This window comes from Choristoneura fumiferana, chromosome Z, assembly GCF_025370935.1.
Source record: "Choristoneura fumiferana chromosome Z, NRCan_CFum_1, whole genome shotgun sequence".
In the NCBI taxonomy this organism is placed as follows: domain Eukaryota; kingdom Metazoa; phylum Arthropoda; class Insecta; order Lepidoptera; family Tortricidae; genus Choristoneura; species Choristoneura fumiferana.
This window is the reverse complement of record NC_133472.1, coordinates 34954742-34977543: the sequence shown is the minus strand read 5'-3', so window position 1 is coordinate 34977543 and position 22802 is coordinate 34954742. Positions and strand designations below refer to the sequence as shown.

Genomic DNA, 22802 nt, shown 5'->3' with positions numbered 1-22802 from the left:
GACGGGACGAAGCTGAGTGTACATGCAATTCTAGGGCAGGCACATGAAGCTGAGTGTACATGCAATTCTAGGGCAGGCACATAGATGAGAGTGTGTATACTGGGCAGGCATAAGACTATTCTAGAGGCACCTTGCAACACGATTTTTCTCCGTTTCCTTATTAGACATTCGAAATATAACGTTTTGCCACATTATCGTTTCATTTACCTTGAGACTTTGACATTGTCTTTTAACAGTGTTAACAGCCAGCGTGACAAGGAATTTCATTATTAGTTTTAAATATTACAGTAAAAAGTAATTAATAGTACAAGCAGTATTGCTGACTATACTTCTAATGCCATCCAACCTATATTACTGATATCAAATATAAAGTCCATGCTATTTATCAATAGAAATCGGTGAAATCTGACTTACAAGATTTGACCTTCACAAACATACAATCAAATGTTGCAAGACAAATATTTAAAAGCTTGCAACTTGCAAATACCTTGTATCAGAACCCTATAAACATACTGTGTGGACTTCAACTTCGTGTACGTAAGATTTGTTTTGTTTACTAACCGTTTTCCTAGCCTTTTCAAAGTGGTGTAGATTTATTATTCGTCGCTTAGAACTCGGAACATTTCTCACAAATCTATTGAAAATGCACGCTCCAGCGACAAACGAGAAATGGGACGTCGCGCTCGCACTACCAAAATTTTCTCTTTGTTATGCGGCAGTTTGAATATTTATTCGTGCACAACAGCCGTACTTCACTGAATTAGTAACGCCTGTTGCCAAGTTATTAATGTCCTGGCGTGCAGGATAAACTGCCGGCGCGGGAAACAGCCTCCAAACAGCTGACAAACACGGTTGTTGTTCTACCATATTATTGTTGTGATGGAACACGGTAGCGATGAACGTTACATAAATCACTGGGATTTTTGCAACTCAGCTAGCATTCAATGTAAACAGAATTGGCCATGTCTGTTACAAACAATACCAGTTATTAGGACTTATTTTTGTTGGTGCCACGAAATCTTACGCAACACACGATGACGCACGATCGCTGCCGTGTCATGACAAAACACTGTAACTAAAAAAAGTACTTTTCAGAAATCGCAAAAAAACTTTTTTCTTCTTTAATTCGCCACAGACTCGTGAATATTCATCCGATTGTAATTAAACTTGGATAATTTACTAATATTATGCTACTAATTATGGACAAAGACACATAATATAAGATTTATACTTTTTTCATGCATTTTCAAGCAAAAACACGTTAAAAATGAAGAAATTCCGATTTATAATAACCAAAAGACTACAAAATCAAGACACTCACTCCAAATTTATCGTGTGACTGTTACGACAAAACACTGTAACTTCAGGTACTGGCTAAAGAAAAGCGGTCCCCTTATTTAATTTTTTAAGAAACCGAAAGAGCAATTACCCACTATTAACTTATGATCATTAGAAGATACATTATAATATTATTATACAAACGCAAAAACTACGAAAGTATGCATTAATACTCGATTAAATCAGTCCAAAACGTCAAAGTTCGGTTTGCATATTCCACGTTCGTGTACACTTTTATTTAACACAATCTCTGAAAATCTTGTATTACCTTTATTGATCATGAATTTAGCTACAAAACGATAACATAGAAAAATATGTAGCTCCTGGCGTTTTCTTACGCTGGTTAATTAAATGCACCCATTCATTTAGGTACTATTTAATAATCAGTTTTCAGTTTATTGGCAGTACAATTAATCTTAAATATAAGTCAATTTCGTATGAATTAATTGAATACTTTGTTGAAAATGTAAAAAGAATCTTCAGAAAAATGTACTTAAGTAACTTCTTATTAACAAAAGGACGGCGACAATAGTGTGGTACAAAGTACAAGTACCTACTAATAATGTAACATTTGAACATAATACAGTAAATGACATATTCACATAGTAGTATAGATTGTTCGTTCAGTTTGAATATCATTGGTTTATTCACTCGCAGTGTTTTGTTCAACGGTTTAGTTCAAACAACGTTTTCCCTTGTGTTCGCCAAACTCTCGCCCGCCGTTAAACCTGAAATTAACAGCCATTCAATTACGAGAATTTATATAAGTTTTGAAATAAGAATTACTTAGTCCTGAAGTTAGTCCAGTAAAAGCCAGTGAAATGTTAAATAATAATTTTTGAACGAAATGAACATTTTGATTGAACAGGACTTTACTCGTTCAAATGAATCGAGCCCGTGCAGAAAACAATTTTTTGCAGAGAATGAAAATAAAACCGGTTTTTCAAGTTTTAGACATGTACACCTTAAAAAAAACGTAACTTTTCAAGTTAAGTTAAACTTTGAGTCAGTTTTCATCGGACTCGGTTCACAAATTGCGACAAAAAACATTTAGAACATGGTGTTCTCGAGACCGGAAATCAGGGTATTTTAATTTAAAGATACTGGTTCAATTGTTTGATTCAGAGACGGGACGTATCCCTAGGTATATTGTAATTTTAATTAGACCGATCAGATCAGAATCATGAATTAAAGAGAGCGAAATATATACGAGTACACTTCATCGTGAGTCACGTGAGCGAAAGATGTATACTTAGTCGAAATCTGAACACAAACAGTGAACCGTAGCACCCCGGCTAGAAAGTAAGTAGGTGAGTTGCGTTAGCCGCTTGTAGACGTCCGTTGTTTTCAATGGACAACGGACCGTTTATTGCGGTGTTGTATGGCTTCGTCGCCGGACAAGTGTCCGGTGCATGTACACACATTCATTGTAAGCCATACAACACCGCAAGTCCGGCAAAAAAAACGGTCTGGTGTCCGGTGAAAACAACAAGCGGCTTTAAAATTTTTTCAAGATTCTTAATGAATTAAGAACATAACTTAACATTTATTTGTTATTCTTTTCTTTTTTTAGGAGACAAAGAAACTGAATTTAAATTTTAGTTGTTACTAAGCACTAGTTAGAAGACGGGGCCTTGTTAGCCCGTAGACAAGATGTGCGGCCCGGAATGAATCATGCATCTTTCATGAAAAAAAGTAAATACTATAAAAAAGGTACGTTGAAATATTGTTTTCCAGTCTTCTATTTAACTATAGCATTTAATATTCCTTTAGCTTCGAGGTACTCAACTGATTGGTCTGAAATTTCAAGATTTCTTTTAAGACTATTATGAGCCAGCTGCTATTTATGAATTCAGTATCTCAAAATTTAAAATACTCTGAAACCGGTTTATGTGCTCTCAAACTTCTCTACTTAGTGTATATACAATAACAACGATTCAATTACACTAATCAAGCTGCAAGCAGTTGACGATAGCGTTACCGCTCCGTTTGATTAAAATATAAATCCCGCCCGGCGAGGCTAGTGTAACTGAACTTTGACAGCAACCTACAAAAACAGTCATGTTTGCGTGGAACGACACGTACTATTCGAGTTTTTACTGCGATATCGTGGATAGTGTCATATTGCCGAATAACATGAGTTTCTCCGGTCAACTTAGCAGTACATGCCTCTGCGAGGCAACAAGCTCGTCGGGGTAGTAAACCTCCCTCTTGCGAACGTCTCCTTGCTTTAATGCATCAACTGTCTCAGATCTCAGTGAACTGTATTAATTTATTAGCTTTTGTTTGGCTTATCTTCGTCTTCAGCGCTTCGTTGAGCACGCGACACATTTTGCGACAAACACTTACAGCCGGCTAGACTACGACACATATATATTTTGTAATAGCAATTTTTCCACGCATTTGAATTTTGGGATCCCGTCTGCAAGGAGTTAAACTATTTTAATACGAGTACACCGTAATTCTACCCAATTAGCTTATTTGTCTGCAAGGAACTTAGGGTAAAACCTTATTATGTTGCGTAATTTAATTGGAACCTCAACTACACGGCGGCCACGACGTACAAAAACGCGTTCAGCGCGTTCTTGAATCTACATAAGCACGACGACGTCTGTACACGCGTGTGTCGTAGTCTACCGGCTTCAACACAAATACACACCACGTACTCGCACGCCGCCGCTTCCTTGTGTGCGTGTGACAAACAATGCAAACAAATGACATACGAGTAGAACCATGAACCATTTACAGTAAAGAATCTGTACAGTAAGAGGCTATCTTCTCCAAAATGTGCGTCTTTGTGTCTCAATAACAAATCCGTTGATCGTTCGTTTCGTTTAAAAATTGTTGGTGATTTATTCTATTGCTTAATTTTGATAAATTTAGTAAGAAATGCAATAAACAATAGCAATGAAATTACGCGTAACATATGCTACGTACAAAAACTTTTTTTAACTAGCGTTAAATTTATCAATATTAAGCTAGTGATTTGGGTAGGTCTAGGAGGAAGTGGATTATTGGCACCTGTGAGCGCGATGGCGTCGTTGGCACGCAGCACGCGGGTCATGTGTGTGCGCATGGCCACCATCACATCGTGGTTGGTGAAGCAGAAGAGGAACGCCACGCACAGGCCCTGAACATAAACTTTCTGTAGTTTGGGACTGCAAGCACACACTAAGTAGGTACCATCAGCCAAATATGTGGTCTACCACCCTAAAGTTGATAATCGTTTGCATGTCACAAAACAATAATGCCAATCGACATGTCTGTCAACTTGAAAGTTCGACTTTAGCGACATATTCATTTGATAGGAACCTGTTTAAAAATGTATAGACCACTTATTTGGCTGATGGTACATGACTGTGTTGAATGCTGCTGCTTTGTATTAGTTGTTTCGTATACGATACAAACGAATAAACACTTCTAAAACGATGTATGTTTCATAAATATGGAGTATTGGAATCACATAGAGACATATACTTTATTACGTAATTACAAATCCAAGCATTAGCATTTGAGGACCTAGGTACATATTTATTACATTTAAATACCAAGTTCATCCCAAATTTGGTTGATATTTATTTTACTGACCTTCATCGTCATAGAATCTGTTATGAATCTAAATATTATAGTAGATTGTACAACAAGAGCATAAAACGAGCCATTTTACCCGAGGCGTTAACATATGCCACCCGAGCCGGCAGGTAGGAAATAATTGTCCTCTTACTAGGTACCTTTTACTTTTCATGCATTGCTATACGAGTATAATTATTTTATTTAAGTTTTAATGATTCATTTTGATTGATTTGATTGATTTTTTACATTTACATAAAATAAAAAATATTAATAACCTAACCAACAAAAAGTTGGAAAACCCCCGACTTTCTTACTTCAAAGTTCAATATCTCAAAAACGGCTGGACTGATTTTGATAAAACATATCTAAGAACCATCGCTAGAGATCCTGCTTTCAAATAAAAAAACCGCATTCAAATCGGTCCACCCGTTTAAAAGCTACGGCGCCATAGACAGAAAGACAGAAACACATAGCGGTCAAACTTATAACACCCCTCTTTTTGCGTCGGGGGTTCAAAATTAGATAATGTTCTTTGGAACCCGCCTTGCGTATAATATAAACAAGTTATTGAACATCCAATCCTCGAATTAGGTCAGAAATCGGTGTAGGCGTCTTTGATTCGGGCAAGGCAAGCAACTATTTGGATACTATTACGACAGTGCCACTAAAATTTCATTAGAATCTTTCAGTACACCACTTTACTACAGATAAATTATTCTTCTTACGATTTGGCGCACGTTCAAGATCACGTTTTAGAAAAAATAAACAAGTTAAGATAGGTTTCGTGACTAATCAAAGTCACAGTATATACATAAGCTAAAGCAGTATGGAAGCTAGGCATAATTTTTGAGATAAATACCAACGCTCCAAGGGAGCGTTAGGGTTGTCCACTTATTTTTGGTAAAATTGAAAAAAAAAAATGTTTAGTACGCGCTGTATCTCGGACGGTCGAATAGCTAAAAATAACAATTCTGAAAGTTCCGTATTATCAGTTATATTTTTCACCACTAAAAACGCGCGCTTTAAAAAAGGCAAACATTCAATTCAATTTATTCCTATAATAACAATTGACATTGTGTTGGATTAAATGTAGACTTTTTTTAAATCTAAATGTAATAAACATATAGAAACAAAAAACAACAACTGAGAAACTGGAAGAATGGTAGGTAGGTACATAGTTCTTAAACCAATTTAAACTATCATTAATAAAATAACTTACATCATAAAATAAATAAACCTTGAGTCGTCTTTTAAACAATTTAACACAATTTATGGCCTTTAAGTCAGTGGGCAATGTGTGTGGGCCTATCAACAAAATAACCAAAAGTTTTAAAAGAAAAAGCATTTTATTTAGTAATAGTAAATCATTCTTACCGTTCAACATCAGCGGGGAGTTTAAAAAATGAAAGCCCCGGTTTTGAAGGATCCGTGTTCAAGCAGTTATACACTGCACAATATTTTCCAGGCATAGTTTTTAATATCGCAGATTGTCAGGGGCGCACGCAATTGAAACAACACAACGCGGCCACTACTCGTCTCGATGCGTCACACGCGACTGCAGTACCGCGAGTCCCCCTTCGGGGCCGTGTAGAGCGCGCGTCTGTGTGAGTGTGTTCGTTTCGATCGATTTGTTCATAGCTTCCATACCTACTGCTTTAGCTTATATACTGTGTAAAATTGACCAATTTTATGAACGTTAAATGTCTCCAATCAGAATTTGTAAAACAAACACGCGTACATAGATGAAGTGCTTAATGATCTCCCTTTGTATTTTATCGGAAAACTTCATATTTATCGCGCTTTCTCAATTAATTACCGTTTTTTTTTCAGTTAATTTGAAACTATAGCCATCAAAAACATAACTTGCAAATTATAACAAAAAATTGAACCGGCTACAAAAAACCATGAAAACAATTTTCTACCAGTCTGAAGTCGGTCGGTGCCTCAGCACGAGCCAGCTTCTACCAGTCTGAAGTCGGTCGGTGCCTCAGCACAGGTAGAAAATTGTTTTCATGGTTTTTAGTAGCCGGTTCAGTTTTTCGTTTTATTTATTTTTTTCACCCTTTTTAGTGTAAATAATCTAAGATACAATAGTTTCATGTCAACTGCTCGTCACCTTTTACAAAAGATTGCTTTTTCCGATACAGAGACTTTCTTTATTGGAGTACCTACTGGTGATTCATTATGAGGAGCATAAATTGCTTAGCAACTGTGTTAAAGTAATTGAAATGCAACCCGTGAAATACTTGTTATTGAGTAGTAACTCCGATTTGAAGAGCATTCCGACATTTGAAGAGTTCCCTGAATTTCCCTAGGATCCAATCATCAGATCCTAATTTGGTGCTTGTGGGATCTAATTGAAAGCATACCTAGACGACCGCAAAAAAAAACAAATCGGTTCATAAATGACGGAGTTCTGAGGTAACAAACATAAAAAAATAAAAAAAATACAACCGAATAGATAACCTCCTCCTTATTTTGAAGTCGGTTACAAAAAAACAAGTCTCGCAACTCAGTTTTTCTACCGTAAATAAATAGTTGTGAGATCCATGTAATACCAAGTCGGTTAATTTATTCAGTCCCTACTTAAGGGTCATTCTGTCTTAGTTATTATGTACCTAATTAGCTAACCTACCTACCCTTCAAACTAATATAATAGACAGCGTAAATAATCTCACTTCTAATATTTCAGGTTTATCCCGTGACACCCTTACGCTTCTCGGAGCACCTATTTTTGACGATTCAATACCTTTGACCTTAAATGCTAAAATAGAGCAATTCCAAAATACGTCAAATTTGCTTTATGAAATCAGCCCGCATATGGCTATGCATATCTTACGTCTCTGCCTTTTTTCCCCAAAATTTATATATTTGCTTCGTTGTTCACCGGTTTGGAAATTTCCTACAATCACTTCTAACATCGATCAAATTTTAAAAGAAACAGTGAGCAAAATTACAAATTTAACCTTTACTCCCTCCAGTTGGGACCAAGCAATCCTGCCTGTTAAATTTGGAGGCCTAGGAATCCGGTCAACCAGTAGCCTGGCACTCCATGCCTTTCTGTCTTCCTTTAATAGCACGCTCACCATCAGCAGCGGTATTCTTAGACTTCCTCAGCCTCTGATGTTCAGGTGTCGTGTTTAAAGGATGCAGAAACAGCTTGGAGGAATTGTAATCCAGGTGAGTGTTTGCCGTCAGAGAAATCCAGCCAAGCCGCTTGGGATACGATTAATATTAAAATGAATCACAAGCGGCTACTGGAGGATTGCTCTGACCAGAATATTGGCGGTATCCGAACGGGAATCAGGTCTGGCTGCACGCGCTCCCCTCCCGTACCCTAAGAACTTTTTTGGATCCCTCTTCACTGCGAATTGCAATCTGTTTTCGCTTGGGCATTAAAATCTGTGAAACACACCTTTGTTGCCGCTGCGGTCAGACAGTGAACACTTTGGGTCGGCATGGCCTTTTTTGTCACCAGTGTGGGTCGCTTTTTTAGGCACGCTACTCTTAACGATATCATCCGCCGGGCTCTCTCCACTGCCTCTGTGCCCACGACATTGGAACCTACGGGTCTCTCTGCCACCGACGGAAAGAGGTCCGATGGTTGTACTTTAGTGCCTTGGTGTCTGGGCCGCCCCTTAGCGTGGGACGTCACGTGTGTAGACACATTAGCGCCGTTCCAAGTTAACGGTTCTGCACGGAAGCCTGGGTCCGCCGCAGAGCAGGTCCAAACTATTAAGTGTCGCCAATACGCATTTCTTTCGCACAACTACATATTTGCGGCACTTGCAATAGAAACCTCGGGCCCATGGTCGTCCGACACAAAAAAGTTTGTAAAAGAAGTGTCGGACAAGCTCTTCGGCGTCTCAGGCGACCATAGGGCTGGTACCTTCTTTGCCCAGCGCCTAAGTTTGGCGGTGCAGAGGGGCACTGCGGCCTCCGTCCTGGGGACGATGCCCCACGTGGGCGATCTCCAGGGTATTTTTTATTTGTAATTTTTAGTTTTGTAAAATTTTGGTTTGTTCAGTTATTTTGATTTGTTAATAAAAAAATCTTTTATTTCAACCTAACAACATCTTATAGTGACCATATCGATATTAAACATATTTTATGTTTTCAATAAATATATTGACTGCCCTTGCCATCGCATGAAAACACAATGCTGGTATCTCACAAGTAATACGTATTTCATGTATTAAATTAGATTGTTTAGTGGTTACATCTTTATCCACAACGAAGTTATAGGGGTGGCGAAAATGGCCTGAACTACTTCGACAAAAAGATGGTACGGCCGCGCCGCTTTTTTGCTCGATTTGGCTAATAAAGATAATAAAGTTCCTTATTTAATGCATATGAAAATGTCACTCATTTAATATAGCAATTGATTCCCACTTTGGGTAACTACTGTCGACCATCGTATTCCGATTGAGATCCGACTTTTCCCGATGGAACACCATCAACCTCTTCACCACCATAAAACAAACGAAGTGACGTGGTCTGAAAGCCACAGAAAAACCAGCGACAAATCAAATTGATTTTTAATTCCATTGCAGAAGGATTAATTTCGAGTTGAATGTTGGTCATGTATAGATGACCGTGGCGTTTGAGGTATTCCATTGGCTCTCAGAACTGGATCTCTCTGGCGGTGAAGAGGCTATTTATGCACTACATATGTATCGATGTTAAGGTCTTCAATATATTAAATAATACTTGCGCTTTTAAGAAGCGCGATCTTAAATATTCAGGATCAAGACAAGTGACTCGAGAGTGGAAACGTTTTATGGGCACTCTTCCGCAGGGACAAGACTTGGGAGAATTGTATATAGAGTTAAGGTATTTTTAGGATAGTTTAGTATAAGTACTTTAATTGTATATCTTCGTCTTACTGTAATGCGGTGCAACGAGAATTATGGTAAGCTACAAATTATTGTGGTAAATAGGTAAGTATAGCCTTGGCCAAAAATATGAGCACTCTATAAAAAATATAAATCCACAAAATATGTGCTTCCAAATTGTACATAACATTTACAAATGATTAGTATGTATATGTACAAATATCATAGGTGGTCAATACTTGTTGCCAAGGCTGTATATACACAACAACGTAAAAGTTTTCTTTTTTTGGGCATAATAAATAATAATAATAATAATAATAATTTATTTATTTATCAGACAACATAGATCCATTCATTTGTTAGTACATACACACTTAAAAACTAAGTTAGACATGTTTAAAATTAAATTGAAAAATAAAAATTAATATCAAATGTCAAATATATAAAACCTTAAAATTACAATTACAGGTCAGACTTGACGTCCAAAAGAAATACATTTCCAAAAATTTGTCACCAGGCATTTTTGACAACATGTGTTTTGGTCCAATGGTGCAATATCGGACAAGATACATCCTCCGATATTGCACATAGAAGGCTGTTACTGCTGCCCCTCATCCTATCCATGGCTGATGATATTCGTTTGCGTATCACGGCTCCAAAACTATCAGTACGCGCCTCCGCAAACATGCCGGATGCACTGCAGAACGGGGGCAGCCGCAACAGCATCCTGAAGGTGTTGTTATATTGGACCTTTAGAGCATTGAATGACTTTTGTGCGAAGCGAACCCACAAGCTGCAGGTGTAGAAAGTCTGGCAGTAGGCCTTAAAAAGAGTTACTTTGACCTCATTTGTACACCGAGCAAACCTGCGGGCCAGCATATTGCACCTGACAGTCAACGCTCTGCGCTCTCGATCCATGTCCATGTCATCAGTAAGTGCATCGGTGACCCAGTGACCCAGATACTTAAACTTTTTGACCTGTTTGAGTGGAGCGCCGTTAAGTACGATAGATGGAACAGTCTCATACGTTTTCACGCCTGCCTTGAAAAGCAACAACTCACTCTTCTTTGTATTGTATCTAAGTCCATGGCCCACCGCATACCGCTCACAGATTCTGATTAGCTTCCTTAGACCACTAATCGAGGGACTCAGCAACACCATATCATCCGCATAGCTGATATTATTGATGACATGGCCACCGACTGAACATCCAACCGCTGCACTGCTGAGCTCCTCAATAAGGCCATTTATGTACAGATTGAATAACTTGGGAGAAGTCAACCCTCCCTGTCTCACGCCGTTATTCAGCCTGTACACAGCAGAGAAGCTACTCCCCCATCTCACAATGTTCGTCTGGTTCCCATACCAATACTTTAAAAGCAAGAGATTTTCTGCTGGCAAAGTGGTTTCTAAACGTATTTTCCTCCATAGTACGTCATAGGATACCATATCGAACGCTTTGGAGAGGTCCAAGAAACAAGCATATACGGGTGTCTGTCTGTCAGTGTAGTAACGGATGGTATGCTTGAGACAATAAATCGCAGATTCGGTAGACAGTCCATGATTGAAACCAAACTGAGCATCATGAAGTTTCATATTGCAACATAATCGCTTATCAAGCATACCATCCAACACTTTAGCCGTTATTGTGGCTAACGAAATGGGTCTATAGTTTTCTTTATCCGACACATCTCCAGTCTTGTTTTTGATTATCGGTACTACTACAGTTTTCATCAGCATTTCAGGCAAGTATGAATGTGCAATGCAAAAATTAAAAAGAAGCGATAATACTCTCGGGAGGTGTACGCCTCCATTCTGGAAATGCTCCACACTGAGGCCGTCATGTCCAGGCGACTTGCCACGAGTCATGTTCCTAATAATTTCGGTAATCTCCTTAACAGTAACGCGTTCGAATGAGTCACCAGGACCGACCCCAGCGGAGAGCACCCCCGCGGAGGGCCCGAGAGGAGATTGGACCTGGAAATGCTTCATGAATAGATCTGCTATTTGAGTAGGCTCACTGACACCATTGACGCTCACAGGAATGCCAGGTTTAGAATTCAGGCTGTTTGTTGCTTTCCAAAAGTGGGAAAAATTCTTACTAGCGTGATGAGAAGCTATGATATTCATTCTAATTTGGTCTTGATTATTTTGACACCACTTTAGTTTAGCCTTAAACAAACTTCTAGACTCACACATACTTACAAAACAGGCTCCCTGTCTAGGTCGCCCCTGCAAACACCATAACCGAAAATGCAATTGGGCCTCCCTGTGAGCATCCCTGACATGCTTATTCCAACCGACAATACATTTACGCTTCCTGTGAACAACATTGCCTGCCTTACTTGCAATTGACGCATTGATTAAACTATCAACAATGTTATTATACAATACATCTATGATGCGCTTGTGACTGTCATTAAAACATATTTTATCCGCACAGCATCGTAACTCAGAGGGGAAGTCAATATCTCTGAGCAATGCATTGCACAATTTCGTATATTTATCTATTTGCACTGGATCCCTTTCCCCCCAGATTACACTGGTATTATTATTATTACTAGCACTAACATCAGACTTCCACTTAGATTTTATTTCATCAAAATTACAATCTATTTCCAACGGAAAATGATCAGACCATGTCACATTATACAATACTCTTATACCTAAAATAGTTTTTTTTGCCGCCTCGGTCACGATACAATGATCTAGCCAACTCCGCGATCCATGCATATCACTTATATAAGTGTATGTATCCGAGTCACAGCCTAACAAGTCTAAGTCTGCACACGACCAACACTGATCTGCACAGAAATTTACCAGCTCGGTACCGAACAATTCACCCGGGTGGGCATTAAAATCCCCTAGCATATACACCGATTCTACTCCACTATTTTCTATAACTGCACTCAACTCACTCATGCAGTCAGTAAATTCACTTAGATTGCTACTCGCATTAGTAGGCATGTAAACACTCGCCACGAGAATGACACGATCGGCCAGAGTTATTTTGACGGCCGCGAGACGCACACTACTGCAAGATATCACCGTTACGTTAGGGAAAATAGACTTCCTCCACAAAATCGCTACGCCTCCGTACGGTCTCCCACGAAGGATCTCCGCCGATGTGTCGACTGCAGACTTGCCAGTAAAACCAAACTCAGTGTCAATGTCGCCTAGCATCGATATATTATGTGGTAAAAGCCAAGTCTCTTGAAGCGCTATCAAATCAGCTGTTTGACACAACTTACGAATGCAATCAATCGAACGTATAGCTGATCTACAATTAAAACTGACTAGCTTACATATACAATTGCTGTTATTCGACATTGTTGGTTGAGTTGTCCTTTCCATCCAATTCTTTTCTCGCCTGATCATAATTTTTTATGTAAACAAAACGACGGTATGTTACTCCCTCAGGCCATAGTCCGTCATTCAAGAATATCTGCAACTTGGTGTGTGGTACAAATACTTTATATGCGTTATAATTTCTTTTCCTTAACGTATTTATTTTCTTAAGAGAAATATTTATACCAGTTTTATGTGCGATGTAGTTAATAATATCTTGCTCTGACGTCAGTTTATCGACATTGTTTATGAATAAGGGAATTTTAATATCAGCTGATTTAAACTTGACATCAGATGAAACTACCGCTTTTCCCGTTAATCCAATGAATCTATTTGCGGTCCTTTTCTTTCTCTTCTGTACCTCTTCAAAGTCATTAAGTTCATTTTCATGAACTGTATTCTCGCTGCTCCCTCGCGCCGAACTATCCGCTACCTCCTTTGGCTTGGACCCGACCACAAAAGCGAACGTAGTACATTTAGCTGCGTTGAATGACTCATTATTCGAAACTTGTTTTTCGGAGTGCATCTGTTGTTCTGTACCTTCTGGGCTAGTTGTTATGAGCGGGATGTCAGTATGTGTGTCTGCATGTATCAACTTGCAGATCGCGCCAGATTCAGACTCACGAACAGGTGAGACGTTGCCGTCTTCGCGCTCATTAATGTGTACGAGCGAGACAGCACTCCCGCTCAACACATCTGATTTCTCATTGTTTCGAACGAGGGTAGGTGACAAAATATTATCTTCATTTTGGAAATATGAGTTTGTAACGATTTCAGATGATATATTACTAGACTCAGGAGGCACTTGGTGAAGACCCATCGGTCCACTATTATTCATATAGCTGTCAAATATTTGAGCACCTCTTTTACTATTAACAAAACCGTAATTATTTACTATCGAAGCCCGTTTCATGTTCACTAAATCTGTTCGCAACTCGTCAATAGAATCCTTTGTGACATATGTATTCTTAATGCTGTCGATCTCCTTTTGCAGTAAAAGAATATCTTTTAATAACCGGGTAACGTCCACATGATCCCATGTCACTGGCGGTAATCTACATAAGTCTCTAGCTACGAAAATCGGCAGTTCTTCGGGATCGACTGTCTTTATCAAACAAATTATATCATCCAGATCACGCTGATTTTTTCCTTCTTTTCTACGGATCTTCCGTTTTGAAGTGGGTACCGAATCAAATAGCATCTTTTTTGCTCCCGAGATCTCCTCAGTTGAAAAGGCCGTCGCACAGATTTGTACGATGTTCAGTTCGTTCATCACATCACATTTATTTTGCACAAAAGCAAGGAGTTCATTTATAACCACGTTACAGTTACTACACTTTACTAAATTGGAAGCCATCGTACGATATTATTCACACGATCAGAAAAACACGTCCGCACACAATTGCATCGGACATAATAAAAGGATATAAAGAAAATTAAACATTTTTTTTCTTGCACGAAGCAAAAACAATATTTTTTTACTGGCGAATGTGTTCAAGTTCAATGTATGCGAACCAGAACCGATTAAAAAAACGGTTTTACATTTTTTATTACAGGTTTTGTTTTATTGCGAACTAGCATGCCATTTATGTGTATTTACTATTAATTTGTAAATTTTATATAGGTACAATTGGGATGCCCATATTTTGAAGATTATTTTTGTTGGGTGCTAATACTTTTGGCCACGGCTGAAGTAGGTATTTTGAAAAACATGTTGTTTGGGAACGTGTGGTCTTTTAGGCACGAGCGCCTAACGTTAAATACTCGTTAAATACTAGTACTTTTATATGTTATACTACTATCGCACTGGTCTTATTATTTTTGTAAGAAAGAATCATAATATTGCAATATTGCACGACGCAGTCGTGTGAACAGCTGTGGCTTCTAACATATCGATGGGGAGTTCAGCTCCCTGCGCGCTTACTAAGTTGACTACCAGCCATATTGCACGGAAAAAAGGATGTCTTAGAAAGACAATATACCCTTGGTCAAGACAATAATATTTCGTATATAGCCGGACGCCATATTATTATTGTATTGGATGAAGACAAATATTGTCTTGGGTTATAACTATTATCTTACTTAAAGAAAATAATTACTTGGATTTAAACAATATTCCTGAGACTATGAATATTCTTGGTCAAAGAATTCCTTTTTTTCCATGTGTGTGCACGTTTGTTGATACTTGGCACTTGCTTACGCTATTGATATAACACGTTAGCACAGACAGTTCTTATGTTTCCCTGGTTCAGTTTTATCTCTTACTATTCCATATATATTTCAAATGTAGCATGTCAATTGAAAAGGCTGCAAATAATTCGCTTATCACTATACTGCGGGAACAGTTTAATTTTCCGGAATAAACAGTATATTAATCATTTCATCCCAACCTGTTCAGTCGTTATTACGTGATTGCAAACATCTCCACAAAATTGCTCATTTATAATATTAATTCTAGCTGTTGCTTGCGACTTTGTCTGGGATGGATTTTATTGCGCGCCTGAGGGAACTAAACGTAAGTACAGTTTCCTGGAGAAAAATTATCCAATGTCATTATCAGGGTTTCAAACTATCTCCTTAAAAAATTATCAAGTTCGGTTGAGCATTTATTTAAGTACGTATGTATTTATAAATAAGTTCATGGATTGGAAAAACTGGCTTAAAGTACTTTCATTGTACCGTGGTGCGGGTGACAGCTGGCAATATCACCAGACTAGAGAGTCAGTGTCGAAACTTGAGTCGATAAAACTAATAATTTAAAATCTTAATTATAATTAATGTCATCATTAATCCGATTATTACGCTAATTTTGATGAGGATATTAGTGAAATTCTAGGTTGGAATATTATTTGTCACTTAAGTAGAGGCTAAACGGAGTTTGCAAGAGTATTCGCTACTTACCAATTAATAAGTACCACTATAACTGAAGATCCATTAGGTCCCATTTCTAAATGGTTACGTTACATGCATATTACGTTTCTTCACTTAATTGTGATTTGAATTAAATTAATTGATTATAAAAATCTGATAGCTTAAATTTATTTCGTATACTTAATATAGCTCTTTGTGTTCAAATATTTTACGCCAGTCATATTCAGGCTACAACTGCAATATACTTCCATATATTTAGACCGCAGCAACTTTTTTTGAGTAAAACGAAACGTGCATTAAGTGTCACCCGCACCATGCTAGAATAAAAGCACTGTAGATACATTACTTACACCTCATACATACATAACTATGAATAGGTAAAGTAACAAATTACATCAACAGAAATAAAATGCTCTATTTCAGTTCGGAACTCCAATTTCTCGAGCCGAAGGAAGCAGAACAATAATAATTGGTAGGTAGTTAAGAAGAAGCTTTGTAGTTTCAAAAGTACGTCGTTACTGGGTTAACCATTTGTGTATGAAAGTATGGTTTTTATGGTCTGCTCTAGTCACTGAATATCAAACGGATGGAAGCTGCAGTATTGTCAGCTACGATTCTTCCCTACTTGGCATATTGCCCAGTTTCGGATCCCAATCTATTGCTATGCCTATGACAAAATATGGCGCAAAAGTTTTTGGGAGAGGGGTGACATTATGTTCTGTCAAGGATATAAGTATTCATGTTTGTTGGTTTCATGGAATGGTTTAGCAAAATATATTTTTTTTCACCTCTGTAATTAGTTATTTTTGATTAAGTAATTTTAACAATTTATATTTTGAATTTGTTTACCATTACGATGATGCCGCCACTCTGAAGCTGTCAATAATAACGTTATACTGCCTTCACAATAATATTCATACTCTTATGCGGGCATAATGTAATAAAATGGGGCAAGTCTACCAATATTTGAGTCAATTGAATAGATCAAAAGCGCGGAGGCACAAACATTAATACCTGATCAATCTACGCAGAAACTTTTAATATAATTCTGCACTTTTCCACAAATGTTTTATCTTCATTTTATTCTATCTTCTCTTCTTATATACAGGGTGTCCCAAGACCATGCCACATGAAGGGAATGTATCTTAAATGTTATAGATAGACAAGTTTACTGAAATGAGACTTCATTTTGATTTTAAAAAGAATTTTAACTGCATTCAAAGACTTTTGTATAATCGCCAGTCTGGAACAGGAATCGAACCCATGAAATGGTTTTTTTTTCGACCCGTAACTTTACGACACCGATCAAAAGGGTCAATTGGAAGAATTATTTTTTTTCTAGTAACATAGTATCTTAAATAAAAGGAAGACCATGAAATGTTATATTTACAGTTTCAGGAAAAGTCTTTTCTTTGACTGTGCTGTGCTTTTACTCGTAAATACTGATTTTAACATTTTAAAGTAGGTAATAAGCATTCACTTGAGAAATGAGTACTTACCTACATAGGTATATTATTTCCCTATTAAAAGTAATGTGATTAATAAATTGTAGTACCTATCTAGCCGCACGCAACTGCTTAGGTACTCTCCTCACAATCACAATACGGCGAATCGTTAAAAAAAAAGTTTGTTTCATGCAAGACTACTAGGTACTTATTACTTTAACATGTTAAAATTAGTATTTAGAAGCATAATAAATTCGCGGTGGCGTCAAATACATCCAGGCTGGTACGCGAGCTTAACGTGAAATTTGGCTCATACGACAGCACACATAGGATAGGATAATTCCGGGAAAGTGCAAAGTACTCGCGCTATAGAAATAACTAAACTAAGCTAACTTATTGTAACTCTTGTTTGATTTTAAAAAGTTTTCACTTATAGAATTCACTAATAGATGCAGTGTGGATTTCTATTAGTGAAAGAATTTTATGAATCAGTCTTGAAGTTGAATTACTTCTATCTCGCGGGAATTTCGCATTTTCTGTAAGAAAAAGTAGCCTATGTCCATCGAGGATACTGTCCCTTCTATTGGTGAAGGCATTTTTATAATCGCCACAACAGTTTTAAAGATTTCCCCCTACAAACAATGAAACAAACAAAGTTTAAATGTTTCTCTATGCCATGGAAATTTCTAAAAATCTCTTCTTATTGCACCTCTTTGGTTTTCAAGGAATACATCTGCATTATATCAACATAGTGTTTATATTAGCTAGTCACTTAGGATAAAAAAATATTCCTTATCCCGTGGGAATTTCGGAAATTAATTTCTTTATGTACCTTTATAACCCCAAGGAATACAAATGCAAAATATCATCATCCCAGCCTATATACGTCCCACTGCAGGGCACAGGCCTCCCCTCAGAATGAGAAGGCTTGGACAAAATATAAGGTCCCTATATTCGCTAGGCAGTTCATTTTATAAATATCCTTTTTATTCCCTATCCCGTGGGAATTTCTAAAAATCCCTTCTTACTTAATGTGTATCAAAATGACAATATTACTTTTTAGAAACGTACGCTCTATGGGCAGGCCATCTCTTCAAAATTCAAATAGCAAAAAAAAATTGTTGCGCGGTTTTTTTATCTTTTATTGTTTATTAAGTGACGCTTTAAAAGCTTACATATTTAGCCATCAGTTTCAAAATTGAAAACTATTGTAAAACTAATGGGACTAGGCTTAAAATGAATTATCTTTAATATAATTGAATAGATTCATATTCGTAAACATTAATTGTTTCACGAAATGAAATCGTGTATTTTTTATATGTTTATGCACAGTTGTCATTTTGAGGTTATTTCCACGCCCTAAAAATCAGCCATTCACAAACACCGTGTTGGCTGTTTAGGGGTTTACATCGTAAAAAAAAAAAATACTTTAATCCCTAGAGAATAAAAAGGAGCGTTAGTCCCGATATACATAGACTGAAGTAACATTTTAAGAGCATGAGAAGTGAAAAGGTACTTTATAAATAAGTGCTAAAAATTAAATGAAATTATTTTAAACTAAGAATGGCGTAGACATTTAATTTCATTAAATTTTTACTCAATCAAAAATTTAGTTAAGTGCACAATAACTCTTAATTAGGTACACTGTAAAAAGTTTGACCCAATGTTTTCGAAATAATAGCATTGTTTTATTATTTTCCAACAAAAACAGAAAGCTACGTAGGAGAAGGAAACCTCCTGAACTTGACTTTATTGTAAAAATCATATAAGTGTTTTTTGTTATGCTTTTTTCGCCCGTGTTATTAAAACACATTTTTTCACAATTATTCTGTTGTTTCAATTGTGGTTCTTTCAAATTTCAACAAACAAAAGCCTGGTATGTAAAGCCTGCATTATTTTTAATGGATTTTAAAGCAAATCGTGATATTGCATCTGCAAAACGAGAAATGTATGTGCGCAGCAGGTGGTTGTTACTGTAGTTAGGCAGGCATAGTCGATTGATGTAATTCGAAACATAACGTTAGTAAAAAGTAGTGCGAATGTAGGTACAAATGCTTGTACAAATACATGCTTACCTAAAAGCATTGGGTAAGTTCATTCTATACACACTACAAACCACAGAAACAACGCAAACTATGTACGATTAGCAAACAAATAACACACTATGGTAAACAGATAATAACACGTTACAGGATATGACACTGCACTATGAGGTATGTATGTAGGTACAGTCGAACAAATTGAATCATGACCTAGGGTGGATACTGTCCCTACCTATACCTATACCTTTGTGCTATTAATGTCATGTCGACATTCTCATACTTTTGTCAAGGAAGTCATAGTGAAATTGATTATGATATTATTAAAAGGTTCCACCCTGGGTCATGTTTCGATTTGTTCGACTGTACTACACAAATATTTTGCTTAAGTTTCTTTTCTTAGATATAGTTTGTGGTATTCCTAGAATATACACTTGCCAGAAGGACCGGGCTAAAAATCAGCACTTTAATTAAATAAAATAATCTCCAGAATGCGCTGAGTGCGGTATTGAAGCATTGCCAAGAGTAGATATTAGATTTTATGCTTTGGTTTCTCCTATTTTTCTAAATACATAACTATGATGGCAATAAATAAATAATAAATAAATATCATGGGACACTTGACCCCAATTGACCTAGTCCCAAACTAAGCAAAGCTTGTACTATGGATACTAGGCAACGGATAAACATACTTATATAGATAAATACATACTTAAATATATATTAAACACCCAAGACCCGAGAACAAACATTCGTATTATTCATACAAATATCTGCCCCGGCCGGGAATCGAACCCGGGACCTCAAGCTTCGTAGTCAGGTTCTCTAACCACTTGGCCATCCGGTCGTCTAAATAAATAGTGGATTGTACAACGAGAGCATAAAACGAGCCATTTTACCCGAGACGTTCATATAACCACGTCGAGGGGGAAAAGGGTTTAATGCTCGAGTTTTACACTGCTTTTCATTTCGATTGCGAGGAGATGAAATAACTACACAAGAAACATTGTTCACTTACTAGGTACCTTTAATTTTGCATGCATTGCTAATATAATTATAAATATTTAGTTTTATTAATTTATTTTGGTTTATTCGATTTATTTTTAGTTTTATACAAATAAAAAAATATTGAAAAAATACATTGAAACTTTTTTGTTTGTGGCTGTTTAGGCCTGATTGCCTTGGTCTTAGGCGAAGATTTTACTTTATGCACTAGAGCATAAAAAGTCATTTTATGTCGCCTAGATCCAGCATAAACACGAACTTTTACGAGCATGAGAATTGAAAAAGTTTTTTTAAATGTTATAACTAGCAACACATACCCCGGCTTTGCCAGGTACAATTTTCAAAAAAAAATCTAGGCAAAACTTTATATTGTTCAGCTCCATTATCCTAAAACTACACCCAAATAAAAACATACACACACACATAAAAATAATTGCAATTCGGTGAACACACACCACTCGTGTTGGTATTGATTGAGATTTTTAGTTGAAGGACATATTTTCGTAACACACGAGAAAACTCCGACTGCCTTAAAAACTAAAAGGAAGAAAATAAGTCTAGTGTTCTATAGGACTGTTAAGTAGCTAATTTATAAGTTCAACATTCGGGACCCATTACTAAGAATAATTGCGCTGGTCACGATTTAAATGGGTCCCGATTGTTGAACTTTAAATTAGCTACTTAACAGTCCTAGTCCACTAGACTTATTTTCTTCCTTTTACTTTTTAAGGCAGTCGCGTTTTAAATTTTCACAATTTAATGTTTTATAACGTTTTACATTAAAAGTATTATAACCCATTGCCCCATATAAAATAAACTATGGCCCCATAAATGGGGCCATATTTAAATATTATATAGCCATGTCACTCCGACAGTTAGGAAGCGTCCAAAATGCTAAAATCCGTCCAGCCGTTTAGGCTGTAGTGAGAACCAAAGAAATGGACATAAATACATACATACGCTCGAAAAACATCACCCTCCTTTGAGTAGTCGGGTAAAAAGACGGTTGAAACGTTTTCGTACTGGCGATTTGTGGGCGAGTTGAATGAAAGACAAGCGAGCGCGCAACGATTGCGGCGCGAGTGCACTATTAAATAGGCACCTACCAACCCTACCAAGCACCTACCTAACCTACCTACTCGTATAGCGATAGCCTGCGCAGTTAACTCACAGCAGGCTCGCGGTCAAACCTAGTTGCGCGCTCGCTTCGCTTTTAAATTCAAAAGTTGTAACAACGCCCTAAATGATCTCTCTTGGTGTATAACAGGGTGTACTTTACCTGTAGACTAGTGAGCAAGGCGGACACGACCTGATAGAGTTTCTCGCCGCGGGCGCCCGGCGATGGGTGCAGGGGGATCAACACGAAGTGCAGCCCGAAAAGAGGAATCTGATAACGAAAATAAACAAAAATGAATTAATTGTGTGGGGCATTAAGGCATGCGATGCGACTTTTTTTCTTCGAAGAAGTACAATTTAGGGCGTAAGGGGATAGGTTGTTTTGAATCCACTGAATTAGTAAACATTAAGGTCTTATTGTATATGTATACAACACCTTAATGTTTAGTCAGTATAGTCTTTTATGCATATTTTTGTAACTTTGGACGTATCGAACTTTTTGCCGTTGACTGTACCACTAGCCGCTTTACTACTGTACCTACTAATAAAGTACCTAGTCATAATTTTAGCAATATATTATCGTAGTGATTAGGGCCCAGTGTGGTATAAATTATTTATAGGGGTACGGTAAATCCTTATGAAATTTGCACACAGTTAGTACTATCAGCCAAATATGTGGTCTACCACCCTAAAGTCGATAATCGTTTGCATGTCATAGAACAATAATGCCAAAAGACGTGTCTGTCAACTTGAAAGTTCGACTTTAGCGACATATTCATTTGATAGGAACTTGTTTAAAAATTGATAGACCACTTGATTGAGTACTCATAATAATTTCATTTTATTTCAACCTCACCCACTTCAAAATAGTGCTAAATACTACTGAACCACTGTGTTACTTTGATGGCGACTGTGTGAATGACTTACAAGTATGAGTGCCGCCCGCGCCGCCTTGCGGGCTGCGAGCCGCGCGTGCTGGTTGGGGGCCGGGTGCAGCTTAGTCAGCAGAACCCGGACTACGTTCACGAGGAATACTGCAAAATCATAAATTAAGTGAAAATTTCGATGAAGGGAGTTTTCTTGTAGTTTCATTGTATGTGCTTTAAAAGCTTTGGGACTGGGGTGAAATCGATGGTGCACCGCTCGGCAGAGCTCCTATTTCCTCATAATTTTCAGTCTTTGTTTGAGTACTAACGTTTCGAACTTTTAATATACTGTTGACTGCAGCAGCA

At 37.3% G+C, this 22802-nt stretch overlaps 1 protein-coding gene across 1 annotated transcript in view; it reads right to left on the bottom strand.

Moving 5' to 3' along the window:
* Positions 1-1229: 1229 nt before the first annotated feature.
* LOC141435630 (calcitonin gene-related peptide type 1 receptor-like) overlaps positions 1230-22802 on the bottom strand; it is a 133034-nt gene continuing 111461 nt past the window's right edge. Inside the window, exons 10-13 of the mRNA XM_074098373.1 lie at positions 22498-22604; positions 21734-21841; positions 4360-4468; positions 1230-2066 (exon numbers count right to left, since the gene is read on the bottom strand). Of these exons, the coding sequence (XP_073954474.1) occupies positions 2017-2066; positions 4360-4468; positions 21734-21841; positions 22498-22604 (374 nt within the window). The 3' untranslated portion in view covers positions 1230-2016. The remainder of the gene's footprint in view (positions 2067-4359; positions 4469-21733; positions 21842-22497; positions 22605-22802) is intronic.